The sequence below is a fragment of the Rhinopithecus bieti genome, unplaced genomic scaffold, assembly GCF_001698545.2.
Source record: "Rhinopithecus bieti isolate Rb0 unplaced genomic scaffold, ASM169854v2 scaffold_31127, whole genome shotgun sequence".
NCBI classification, from domain to species: Eukaryota; Metazoa; Chordata; class Mammalia; order Primates; family Cercopithecidae; genus Rhinopithecus; species Rhinopithecus bieti.
Window position 1 is genome coordinate 3,007,257 of NW_016813970.1, and position 13,771 is coordinate 3,021,027.

Genomic DNA, 13,771 nt, shown 5'->3' on the forward strand with positions numbered 1-13,771 from the left:
TCTTAAAAAAATAAAAAATAAAAAATAAAAAAAAATAAAAAATAAATAATTTTATACATGTCTATAGTATCAATTAACAATGAAAAGTGCAAATTTACGTCTTTCTCTTCCTTTACAAAACAATTCTGCAACTCAGTTTTACCCAAAACAAGTACTTAGTAAAAGAATCCATCAATATAACACTGACTCAAAAACAGGTATTTTCTTTTTTGAGACGGTGTCTCGCTCTGTCGCCCAGGCTGGAGTGCAGCGGCAGGATCTCCGTTCACTGCAAGCTCCGCCCCCCGGGTTCATGCCATTCTCCTGCCTCAGCCTCCCGAGTAGCTGGGACTACAGGCGCCTGCCATCATGCCCGGCTAAATTTTCTGTATTTTTAGTGGAGATGGGGTATCACTGTGTTCGCCAGGATGGTCTCGATCTCCTGACCTCATGATCCGCCCACCTCGGCCTCCCAAAGTGCCGGGATTACAGGCGTGAGCCACCGTGCCCGGCCTCAAAAACAGATCTTAAAAACTAACCAATAAACCTGATTTTCCCTCTCCTCTGTGGGCCCTTACCATGAAAAGAAAACTCTTCACAAGCCTGAAAAGGTACCTCTGACTGTGAGTACTATTTAAGATTCTTATAGTGAAGATCAGACAATTTTCTGATATGAATGTAGCCTCCATGAAGCTGTATACTTACGTATTTTTAAAAGAGGAGGAGTAAAAAGAAATTTTTGGAGGAGAAATCCGAGGTGGATAAAAGAGAAAAGTCCATCTTACTGTATAGCAACAGACTCAACACGCAAGTCACTCAGTTTCGTACGGTCATGCCAGTCCTAAGGCATCAAGACAGAAATACCAAAGACCTAATCTGGAAGCCTCTCACTGCTTATTCCTGGAAAGAAACTTTCATGGTCATGACTCTGTTCACCCTTTTGACCCTTGACAACCACTCTATGTCTGAATCTAGACCTACATATTTCAACTGGCATGGAAAACAACTTGGAAGATTAGCTTTCCCTGGCACAAAACTCATCCGACTTATAAAAGAGGGCAGGAGACTAACAGATCTGGGAGCAGTTTCATTTACCATTATCCATAAATACTTGGTGAATAGTTTTAACTCCACAAATACTTTTTAAAAATACCAATGAAATAATAGATTAAGTATAAGCAAAGAACAAAACTTTCCTCCTCCTAAAATATAAAATTTCCTGATATCTTCATACTCTATTTCGCTGTCTTCGTTGTAAGGATATGTGCATGAGAAAGAGTAAGTTAGGCTGAAAACTGGGAACTGTACAAAAAAAATTATCAATATTTCAATTATGTTGAACTGTGCTATGAAGCTATTTCCAGAGCAAAAGTGAGTGAAGCAATTAATATGTCAGCAACTATATTACAAAACATTTTTTTCTTTATTCTTAGTTTCCTCAGCAGGGTGTTTTAACATATAGTTAAACCCATACTTTCAAAAGTCAAGTTGCTCTAAAATCTACTCTATAAAATGTACTCTCGTGGACTTAATATTCTACTCATTTTAAGGTTTCTACTCTAATCTATAGAATTACTGTTCTCAAGAACAATTTAACATAAATTCTTCATTTTGATATTTCAACAAAAGATGTCCAAAATTTTCTCTTTGAAATCACAGCACAAATATTTATGATTATGGTGTAGTACAAATACGTTTAAGACACAGAGAATTACAGGATGGTAAAGCTGAGAAACAATCTTAGCGATAAATTACTATAATAATAAAAAGTGATAAATTAAGTAAGACAGCCTCAATTACAGGTAAGAAATTAAGGCCTCAAGAGGCACACTTGTCCAACCTGACAGAATATCAAGTACCTCTTGATGTTATCATTCTTATTACTACTTAATGATATTTAATAGTAATATAGACTATATAGTAATATGCTCCAACAGACAATACATGGGAAACTAAATAAATATCTGCCTCAAATCACTCATCTTACAGATGGTTACAGTACAGATAATAGCATGTAGGCATAAGAAATCTATATCGAAATATCAAAGGATGAGAAAAAATTTTAAAGTAGTGAAACTGTCCGTGAACAATTCCAATAAAAGTAAAAGAATAACAAAAGCAACAATATAAAGAAGTAGGATAGAAATAAGCATCAGATTATTAGAAAAGGAACGGGATTCCTTCATGCTAGTAAAAGACCAATGTAAAGATGAAACTCAGCATCAATGCCACTTGTACCTTTAAAGAAACCCTATGCAGGCAGGACATGGTGGCTCACACCAACAATGCCAGCATTTTGGGAGGCTGAGGCAAGAGGGTCACTTGAGCCCAGGAGTTCAAGACCAGCCTGGACAACACAGCAAGACCCTGAATCTTAAAAAAAAAAAAATTTTAATTAGCCAGGCACTGTGGCACACACCTGTAGTCCCAACTACTTGGGAGGCTGGGGCAGGAAAATCCCTTGTGCGCAGGAGTTCAAGGCTGCAGTGAGCTTTGATCATGCCACTGAATTCCAGCCGGGGCAACAGGGCAAGACCCTGTCTCTAAAAAGAAATAAAGAAACCCTATGCTGAGTCAAACACTCATGCTTCATATGTAGCAATTTTAGATTCCATTAAGAGAAGTGTGGTGTCCCATGCAAGGGAGTTGTTCAGCCATCCTCTTAGCCACATAAACCTATTCTTCCTCAGTTATACATTTCATCCCTTCTTGAATCCTACTGTCTCCTCAGCTTCATGTGTTCTTCCTCTCTATGAAATGCATAAAATGGCAGACAACATTTGTTGATCCCAGATAGCGCCACTTAATTTTTAGACCATGTCACCAACCAGAAGAAAATTCTTTTTGCCATTGCTCTCTAGACTTCACTGTAGTGTGCTATCCTCATGATATCTTAAATTTAATATATCCCAAGCCATACTCCTATATTCTTCTTCAATTATCCTATAGTCTTTTTTAAAAGCATTTGTAAGAAATGTCTGGAAGAAGTTAGTCTACAGAAAAAGCAAGTCAATTACTGCTTGCCAGAGGATGGAGAAGGAAGGGGAATTGGGAATGATTATTCACAGACACAGGGTTTCTTTCTAGGATGATGAAAATGTTCTAGAATCAGATAAAAGTGATAGTTGCACAACACTGTGAATATACTAAAAACCACTGAATTGTGCACTTCAAAGTGGTGAACTTCGTTACCTGAATTTTATCTTAATAAAAAATTGCAAATTAAAATTAAATAAAAAGAAGAGTGAGTGCACCACCTCCCTACACACACCAGCATGCCCCTCCTTCTAACTTTCCTTTCACCTTCCAAAGTAATAAACTCTCCATTGGTAGAATTATTCAAGCAGAAGCTGAAACATCATCTGTCAGGAGTATGCTACTGAAGGGCTTCCTGAAGTGACTGGGAAATGACGCTAGATTACCTTCAAGTATATTTCATCTCTACACGTCTACGTCACAAACTGAAGAGATTAGAATCAGGAGAAAACTGTAAAAGTGACCAGAAGAAAAACTATAAGGCATAACTTGAAAAGTTTTCTTCCTTTTCAAATCCATAGCTATAGAATATAATGAAGCAAAAGAACAAAAGAAAATAGGTCCAAATGAGGGCATAGAAAATTAAGAAAAATACCAGGTAAATTAGATAACAGCATAAAAAGCAACAAATTATAGCAATGTTTGTTTTGTTTATACAGAATTTATCCAATATCTAACTATATTCCTCTATAATAATTCCTAAACTTGTTTTCAAGTGGTAGAGAAGATGTTAGAAAAAAATCTAATGCAGATGAGATTTCAATCAAATTACTTCTGATGGGCATGTAACTGGGTTCACAAGGTAAACAACATATGGATAACGTAACACAAAGTGATTGTCCTCCAAATTTGGCATCTTATCTTTCAAGTACATGAACCCAACAACTAGAGTCATTTGTGAGAAAGAAAGTTTAGAGGGAACACAAATTATGTATGATCCAAAAAGCAAGAAACTGCTGGGCACAGGGGCTCACGCCTTTAATCTCAGCACTTCGGGAGGCCAAGACAGGAGGGTCGCTTGAGCCCAGGAGTTCAAGACGAGCCTAGACAACATAGTGAGACTTCATCTCTACAAAAAATAGAAAAACTTAGCAAGCATGGTAGCGCTTACCCATAGTCCTAGCTACATGGGAAGCTGAGGCAGGAGAATTACTTGAGCCCCAGAGGTCAGGGCTGCAGTGAGTCATGATTGCATCACTGCACTCCAGCCAAGGTGACAGAGCAAGACCTTGTCTCAAAAAAAATAAGTAAACAAAAAACAAGAAACCTTAAATATTTCTATTACAAGTAAATGCCAGTAAACATCTGAAATAATCTACTGTCAAAAGAATCCCTTTTTAAACACTAAATTATCATTGTTCAATTAAAAAAAAAAATTTTAGAAATTTTAGATTTTAGAAATCTAAAATTTAGATTTTAGAAATCTAAGATTTTAGAAATTCTAAAATCTGGATTTTAGAAAAGGGGTTCATTCAACAAATATTCATTATTTGATTTTACAAAGTATATTAAAATATTTGACATATTTCATTTACCTGGTTATGAAGCATAGGTCATAAAACATAACAATTTAAAAGGAAATCCAATTTAAATGTTATACCATTGGCCAGGCACAGTGGTTCACGCCTATAATCTCAGCATTTTGCGAGGCCAAGGCGGTCAGATCACTACAGGTCAGGAGTTCGAGACTGGCCTGGCCAACATGTTAAAACCCTGTCTCTACTAAAAATACAAAAATTAGCCGGGAATAGTGGTACATGCCAGTAGTCCCAGCTACTCCAGGGGCTGAGGCACGAGAATCTCCTGAACCCAGAAGGTGGAGGTTTCAGTGAGCTGAGATCGTGCCACTGCACTCCAGCCTAGGTGACAGAGCAAAGCTCCATCTCAAAAAATAAAAAATAAATGTTATACCATCAAAGTTATCCAAGAAAAGCAAGTTAAATCATATGACAATTCTTATACTCTCTCTACAAGTTTATTAATTTACACTTGCAAAAGAAAGAAAGAAATGAAATTTCTGATCCTATTAAAACTTCCTCCTCCCAACTTTTATAACTAAAACGTAAATCACACAAAGAGCCTAGGATGTGACTTTTAATGACCCAAATGCCTTATGAGTTAAGGATAATAATCCACTTTGGGATCCAGAAACAGAGTGTTCATGCACTTTACAAGATTACACCTTATTTCATCTTCAGAGAATATTATTCCACCCAGCCAGCTATAGCAGCATCTGGAAAGGAAATTTATTAGATGTTGCTTCCCTAACATTTTATGACCAGCCACTTTCAGAAGCCAGAAGATTGTACTTCAAATTAATATTCCAAAGAGTGATCTCTTGATCAGCGACATCAGCACCACTTGAGAACTTGTTAGAAATGCAAAATCTTAAGGTCCCCCTCCAGACATACTGTTATGTGGTTTTCCTATATTATTTCAGAATAGGAAATTCTATTATAGAGGTAAACAAATGGGATGGATGAAATGCTTAAGTGACAATCATAGATGGTAAATAAACTAATAACTTATGAGAGAGAGGCAACACTCAGGCTGGGCCAAGTATTGATAATGAGAATGCAAGCTCGTGAAATGAAGGCAGTCAACAGATGTGTGATAAATAGGTAAGCTGGGAGTAAGACATGACAACAATAAAATAAACAGAAATTATGATAAAATGAATGAGGTTTACTTATAGACAAAAAGCAATGGAAATACCAAGTCACCATTATGCCTGGACTGACAGCTACATTACTTCCATGTCAGTCATCTACTGAGGACACCAAGGATGGTCCCATGGCTCATCAGCAGGCAAACTAGCAAAGCTAGTACCAAAGTGTATTTGTCATATCTTTTTAATAGAACAAGTGTGTATCATCAACCCAGGAAATCATTAGTCTATGGAGTCTTGGTTCAAATATCAGCTCCGGTCATCATAACCACGTCATTAATGGGGAACGGTTATGTGAAAGAAAGATGGGACATAGGAATATTGTTTACCCAGGACACAGGTAGTGTGGTCCTTCCAACCTGGTTTGAACTCCATTAACTTACTCCATAGCTTTCCTCTTGCCTCAGGATTTGTGCTTAACTAGTTTGGTAAATCATGTGATTCAAGCATTTTAACTTGTTTTCTGAGTATTCTATTCCATAACCTCTGAGATAGCTTGCCTGGTGGTGTACTTGGAGCCCAACCATTGTATCAAGGTAATTTCCCACAGAATACCTACTGAATCAGAATCTCCATGCTAACAAGATCTCCCAAGTGATTCATACGCATATTAAAGTTTAAGAAGCAATGACAAAACTGTTATAAAGGGAAGCCTCCGCAAAGACAAAAAGTTGGATCTCAACAGAACTATTCTCTGAAAACCATCTTGAACAAAAAAACTTCATATATCCATGAACACCCTAACAATGACTCGGAGCCCCAGCAGAGGGAGAGAATACAAGAAGATCCATTTTCAACAACTATTATGTAAGGTTTGAAGCTCTGGTGCCCTTGCTGATTATTTGAACTCTAGTCCTGTAAAGCTCCATATGAGTTGAGAAAACACTCAAAATATAGCCCAACGTACCTCAATATTAACTCTGTAATGTCCTTCTTACTGGGAGTTAGAAAAATCTTTTTCAGACATGCTGTTTCAAGGATAACGATCCATTGTAACACAACAGTATTTGAGGGGGAAAAAAATACCAATCCAAAGGACATGAACAGAGAAAGGTTGTGACTTCCTTAATAAGGCTGCAGCAACCTTAGAAAGATCATCAAAGCACAGAGTTGGGAACAGCCTGAGAGCTTCCTTAATGGGCTGTACACTTCCCACCTACCAGCAGCTCCTGACTTCATCAGCTCCTCATTTTATGTATTTGTTATATTTGCATTGTCCCTGACACATATTAGGGGCTCCGTAAATGTTCTGAATTCTCCGTAAATGTCCTGACTTCATCAGCTCCTCATTTTATGTATTTGTTATATTTGCATTGTCCCTGACACATATTAGGGGCTCCGTAAATGTCCTGAATTAGTAGAAAACATGACACGTCACCTTCTCTTGTTTTGATTCATCTGAGACAAATTTACTTTAATTCAGTCCTTTCATTTTGAAAAATTCCTGAGAATGAAGGCATAATTCCATCTTGAATTAGCGTGGTTCATAACATTCTCCCATTCCATATCTCAAAGTTGGATTTTAATTTGCTATCATTAATTCCATTCTAATATTTCATAACCCTATGAAACATATCTATCCAATAAGATATAACTATCTATGAAAGATAGAAAAGTCATACTGACAGCTGGCAATACAGTCCGACCCTTTTTAAAAGTCAAGGTATATGTTCGAGTACAAGGTATATGCTGCACAGGAAAGATCAACTATTATTCTGATGTTTTTCTAAGTTCAGATTTAAGACATCTTATGGAAATATCTACATAAAACATCTATAAAAAGAACTGAAGTAGTCACTGAGGACAATATTGCACATACAAAGATGATAAATAAGACCTATAACAAAAATCTAAAGGTGCTGGGAATTTTAACCTAGTATAGAATAAAGTGACAGGAAAAGAATGTAAAAGTTCTAAAATCATTTATTTAAATAATACATTCCCTATTGCTTCTTTAAGAGGAAGTATGTTTAAGCTTCAAAGGAAAAGACTTAGGTTACAAATTGTAATTTCCCATTCCATAAACAAAGCTTTATGAAAAGAATAAAGAAACACAGATAGAAAATGGTTACGTGTATTCCTTTCCAAATAATCTATCAAATCCCTTTCTCTAATACGCATTTAGTGCAACCCAGTGCCATTAAAGGACTCACAGGACATTAAACATTTCGGCATAGATTTTTATACTGTTTTTTATGGATTTTAAATACAATGTGTTTAAGAATTGACTCTACAAATTCACAGAGGAAAGGGGTAATCTTACAGATTTTTGTGTCTTCTTCAGCTAACAGCATGAGAGAACACACATGATAAGCCTTCAATAAATACTTTAATTGGATCTAATTAGGTATTACCACCCTCTGAGGCAAAAAAAAAATCTTAATTGGGGAATAACCTAAACACTAAGACCACCACCATGACCAGTAGAAAGCAGTTCTCAAATTTTCCAAGTGAATCCACTTGCATATTAAACAATGGAAGCAGCAAGAAAGAGTAATTGTCTTATTCATTACAAAGGGCTAAGAATGAGTCTTCTGTTTGCAAACTTAATCCACTCCAAGTAGTCCTGTTAACTGCCCAATAAAATGCAATACATTATTTTTGTTTCACAAATCTTATGCTTGATCTAATTTGTTTTACAAATCTTATTCTTGATAAAATGTGTTAAATGTAAATAATGTTTCATTCTTTGCTATACAAAATTGTCATTATATGAAAATTAAGAGGCAAAATACTTATTGTTATCAGCAATCATAGCAAAAATTAGTTGAACTTCAAAATATCATTCCCAAAAAGCAGGTTTGTTTTGTCACATATAAACAGACATGTGTTTTGTCACATATAAACAGACATATTTCAATGATAAATACTTTAAAATCCATTAAACCTACTAGTGCACAGTTATGCTTTGTGCAGCACAGGACCCAAATACAGTCTGGTATCCCACTTGGCTGACGGGGTAGTGTTCTACTTGATAAATTTTCATAAGCTGCTATCCCCATATTAAAACTTAGTCACTGGGTTTAACAAACTCCTTGAAGAGTTCATTTCAGTTATTCCTGCCTTTCTCAATGTGAAACGATTTAATCTTACTGCTTTCTTCCTAAGGGGTAGAAAGATGATGTTCAAAGGAGATGTGAATGGCGAAGTTTAGGAGCTCACTGGATAGGCTTGGGGGAAAGGCTCCTTTAAAGACCATCTAGAGTAGGGCAGTGGGCATTGGGGAGGGGTAGGAAGGCAGAAGGAGACAGAGAATCACAAAGGAAGGTGGTAAAGCACTGCAAAGAAACTTACTTTCAAACTGGATTGACATCTGTAGTTTATTTTAAACTACAGTTAAACTTAACATGACCCATTCTGACCCAGAACTTCTGCCTTACACTAATAAAATGAAAGTTTGCCTGCTAACATCTGTAAATAATTTCATAGATTATTACTTTATTTCAGAATAGTCTTTCATAATCAGAACAATGTCAGATTTCTCTTTAAATATTTCTATGTAAATTTATATTTTAGAGCCTTATATGGAAGGTCCTAAAATGAAAATAACAGTGATTTTAGATTTTTGAGGACAAAATTTACAGAAATACATCAGATTCCAAGTCTATCATATATACACACTGTATAAGCTAGAAGCCCCTAGAATGTGGTCTAAAACTACCGTTCTGCACCATAACCTTCCAGATTCCCCCAAGGAGAGCATGCCAGAATCTCAGGACTAAGCTGTGGGCAAGTATACTTTGAAAAAGCACCCCAGGAGATTCTGATACTCAACCAACCACCTCCTGCCCCTATTGCCATTATCCGCTAATAACATTCCACCACCCACTGCTGATGTACTTTGTGCTATTCTTCCATATCAAATGTTAACTAAGTGAAGTCATTACAGCATGTGAATTCAACTGTCATTTATCCAGTTTTTAAGAGGTAAAAATAAATCCATGAATGGCAAATCAATGTTATTTCTTTCAAAAAAATTCATTTTAAAGCTATGTAACAAATTTTGAACTCAAAGTGTTTACAGTCAAAGCTTTTCAAAGTATTTAAGTCAGTTAATATATTTCCACAAATTAAATTTTGACCACCAAGTAGCAGTACCCAAAAAAAGAGTTCCAACAAAATTCCTCACAATCCAGTTACACTTAAGTAATAACTAATATTTTTTAATAAAGTAAATCAAGTATTATTCCCAGATTATCATAACTCTCCCATTGTACATTATACTTCATACCTTAAAGTGTGCACATTCAGAAAATATTATTTATGAATAATTTTAGGTAAAACTAAAGTAATTACATTTCTAACTAACACTCCTGGTTTTCAGTACTCACATTACTCATACTCCAGTTCACTGGAATGTATCTCACAATCCCCGAACTTCTTCAGCATTAATATTACTCACTATTGGTGGATGCCATTATAAAGCACATTTAAGAAATGTAATTGATATCTCTCAAACTCCAAACTTTTAAAATCACCTGACAACAGGTGTATATCAACAATCTTGAATCCCTTACAAAAACTCCTACTAATTGTCAAGTCTATTCTACATACAATTAGGCCCTAGTACTAAAAACAAATTTGAAAACAAATGGAGAAAATACACTTACCTTAATAGGGGCACTACTAAACTTAATTTTCCTATTTGCTGGGATTTCTTCTTCTTCTGGCAATCCAACGATTTCCGAGTATTCCATATCGGGCTGATAGTAATTGTTCTCATCACTATCTTCCTCCTCATCCTGCTCAGTGCCTGTCTCTCCCCAGTCTGAATTATACCTGGATCTCACCCTATACACATTATAGTCACTGTGCATGTACACATGGGAACTATCAAAACTGTTTGAATCTTCGGGTACTTCTTTTCCACAACTGGATGCAGAAGCATCAGGAGAGGTGAAATCACCACCTGCAAGTTCTTTCCTCTGTTGCTTTGCTGCCTCACTTTCAAGCAAATTAGTTTCAGCATCTTCTAACAGTTGGCTTTGTGGTGAAGGGATTTCAGACTTTGGCATTGCCTTACTTTCAGCACAAGGTTCTTCAGGACCGTATTTGTCAATGCTGTCGGGAGTCTGTTGGTTAGATGTGGAGTCCTCGGGTTCCTTGCTCTGCTGGATCTCTTCACCAGGTATCGAAGCTAGAGAGGTACTTTTAGAAGCCACTTCTGGTACTGGAGTTGTGTTACTCTTGTGAGCATCCTCTGTATCAACACCTTGCTTGTTTGAAGGAGACCAGGAATTAGAATCCTTAAGGTGGCCAAAGGTGTCAAGATTTGTAACAGTAACAGATGGTAAATTCAAGGGATAATGCCCAGTCACTGAGTATTCATTGTTTTCAGCCTTCTCAGAAACGATGGCACTGGGAGAATCAGTGTTCTCAAATACTGCACTCAGTTGACTCACAGTTGGGGAGACAGCCTCAGTTCGGGAGCTAAGGCTGTCCAAGGAATCAGTACTGCCTCTGTTGGACTTGGAACCTCCCCATTCATCCTGAGGTTCACTCCCTCCAGCTTTCTCTTTCTTTGGGGAATAGCGGTTGTTTTGTCCTGATTCATGCACACTTCTCTCAAACATCTTCCGAGTCTCAGTGAATTTGGAATATGAAGGGCCATCGTACATTGTGTCAAATCTACTAATTCGTTCAGAAACAGAGGACTCCAACTTAACAACTGAGCCATCTGTTTTCTCCAGAAATTCTCTGGGCTTCATTCTTCTCTGAGGAGATGAATGTCCACCTTTCCCCCTTGTTTTGGCAATGACTGCAGCATTCTCGTTGGGTTCCATACCCATCTGCATAAATAGGTTTTTAATTCTGTTGACATTGGAGCCATATTTCCTCCCCCTGCTCTGCTGGGAGCCCTCACCTTCTTTTGTTTTTTGTTCCCCATCTGACTTGGGTTTGTCAAAGGTACTTTTCAATGCCTGGAACTCAGTTCGATATGCATTCCTGTGAGGAGAGGCACTTCTGAGAGTTGTTCGTTCACCTGAAGACTCAGCTTTCAACATTTTCACTTCAGGGGTGAAAAGCCAATGTTCATAATGATCAAAGAAAAAACCAAAAACCAAGATACCTGTCTTCTCTAATCACCAGTATTGGGTCAAGAAAAGTACCTCTCAAATGGTATACTGTGTTAGTGATCGTCCCAACAGGTGTATTAGGAACTTAGTCACAGTCAAGAGTTACAGAGAATGGTTTTTTCAAAGCAAGACTAGAGGTTCATCTGAAATAGAAAAGAATGAATTTCTGAATTCATTTACTTATTTGAATTTATGTCTAGTCAAATAACATACATTTTATTTTCCAAATGGCTTAGCCATGTGGCAAACAGAAGAGCTTACTCATTGAAATGGGAAGTTAAAAGTCAAGAAGTTATCATTCTGATTGGTCTTTGGTAAAAAATGTTTCAAACACAATTTGGAGATACCTATCAAAATCTCACACACACACACACTCACAAATACAAGTTACACATAAGTATATTTGAAAGCAACACTTTAGCCCAAGTTTTAGTCACTTTTGTGAATGCCCTTTAAAAAGAAACCAGCAGTTCATCGATCTTTAAGAAATCAACAAACTGTCCAGAAAATCAACTTCATTCAGGATTCTCCACAATTAGTCGGAACTTATTCTTTCTAAGTACAATTAAGTTTGGAATCTATGTTTACAAACTCCAAAACATGCCTACAGCGGCATATTTTACTTTTTCTGGTCCAATATTCTCATCTACAGCATCCCCAAAGCAATACTAATGCAATTTCAGACCAAAACAAGGAGGAAAAAAGTTCCTGAATGGCAATAAGTTTCATTAAATTCAGTTATAACAAGTATTTGGAAGTTTCCTAACAGTGGTTATTATTAATTATGGAGTGGGATGCAGACTACCATGGGAATAAATGCGTAAGAATGTGACAATCAGAAAGCAAATATACTGTGACACCCCTTTTCACAGCCCTGATTTGTTTATTCTTTCTTGCCTCTAACTTACTACAGTTCAAAACGCTACGCAATGCATGCTTGCTGGTCTCCTTAAGCCCACAGCAGGATTTTATATCAATAAGCCAGCAATCAAATACTTCAAGATATGCTGAAGAGCAGACAATGCAGGCAGTTCTAAAGATTTTTCATTTTATTTTTGTTTTATTTTGATGTCAGACCGAGCCACATCACCCTCACGTACAATCAGCTGAGGAGGCACACACTTTCACTTAAAACGTCTCCAAACTCGGCTCCTGGCCCAGCACGCATGCATGGCCCATGCAGACAAACAAGAAAGGCTTTGGAGTGTGGTGCCTGTTTTTCCTTTTTTTGTAAAGCATCGACAATCTCCTTTTACCCTGACCATTCTTTTTAAAGCCACAAACACCCTCCCCTCTCCCCTACACACACACCCCATTCCCTCCCCGCCAATTCCAACCCGAGGAGGCGGGGCGGGGAGATGGGGCCGCCGGGGGATTCAAAACCTGCCCTCACAAAAGACAAACATAAATAACACCAACTTGAGAGGCAGCCGATTCCCAAGCCTGGTTCGGGACGCAATCCCTCGGCCCTGGGGCAGGACCGGGAGAGCAGGTGACGCCAAGCGCTATGGTAGGAGGTCGCAGTCTAGCTTTGTGCCAAGAAGCACCTGAAGTCCTAACACATTGGCTGCGGCTCCCCGCGGCTGCCAGGCGGATCCCAGTGTGACACGGAGAGAGACGAGCTCCCTGGCCACATTTAAAAAAATAGAAAAGAAAAAAAATTACAGGGTAATGAAAATAAATCCCTTTGTTTTTCCTCCCAATGTGCCAGGAAACAATAGATCCCACTGATAATGCCTCCGATCTTCAACCTATTGCTCCTCCACCACAACCCACCCCCACCCCCAGCCTGCAACTCAGCCTTTGTACAAGCCGATTTTTTCCTCCTCTCCACCCTCCCCAACTCCTCGCCCCGCGCTCAGCCTCCCCCTTACCCGAGCGGGAGCGCCGCGGGCGGGGAGGGTCGGGCCGCCACGGCTCCCACCCTCTCCTCGCAGGCGCCCCCCGCCCCACGGTGGCCGCGGCGGCACGGCACGGCGCCGGCCCGCTGTGTACACCGCAACCAGCTCTT

At 38.1% G+C, this 13,771-nt stretch overlaps 1 protein-coding gene across 3 annotated transcripts in view; it reads right to left on the reverse strand.

Moving 5' to 3' along the window:
- PPP1R9A (protein phosphatase 1 regulatory subunit 9A) overlaps positions 1-13,769 on the reverse strand; it is a 384,640-nt gene extending 370,871 nt beyond the window's left edge. For 2 of the 3 annotated variants that reach the window (XM_017849332.1, XM_017849331.1), the window contains exons 1-2: positions 13,635-13,769; positions 10,294-11,903 (exon numbers count right to left, since the gene is read on the reverse strand). In XM_017849332.1, the coding sequence (XP_017704821.1) occupies positions 10,294-11,688 (1,395 nt within the window). In that variant the 5' untranslated portion in view covers positions 11,689-11,903; positions 13,635-13,769. Of the gene's footprint in view, positions 1-10,293; positions 11,904-13,179; positions 13,387-13,634 lie in introns of all 3 variants that reach the window. The other variant, XM_017849328.1, reaches the window with a different exon arrangement.
- Between the last annotated feature and the right edge of the window lie 2 nt (positions 13,770-13,771).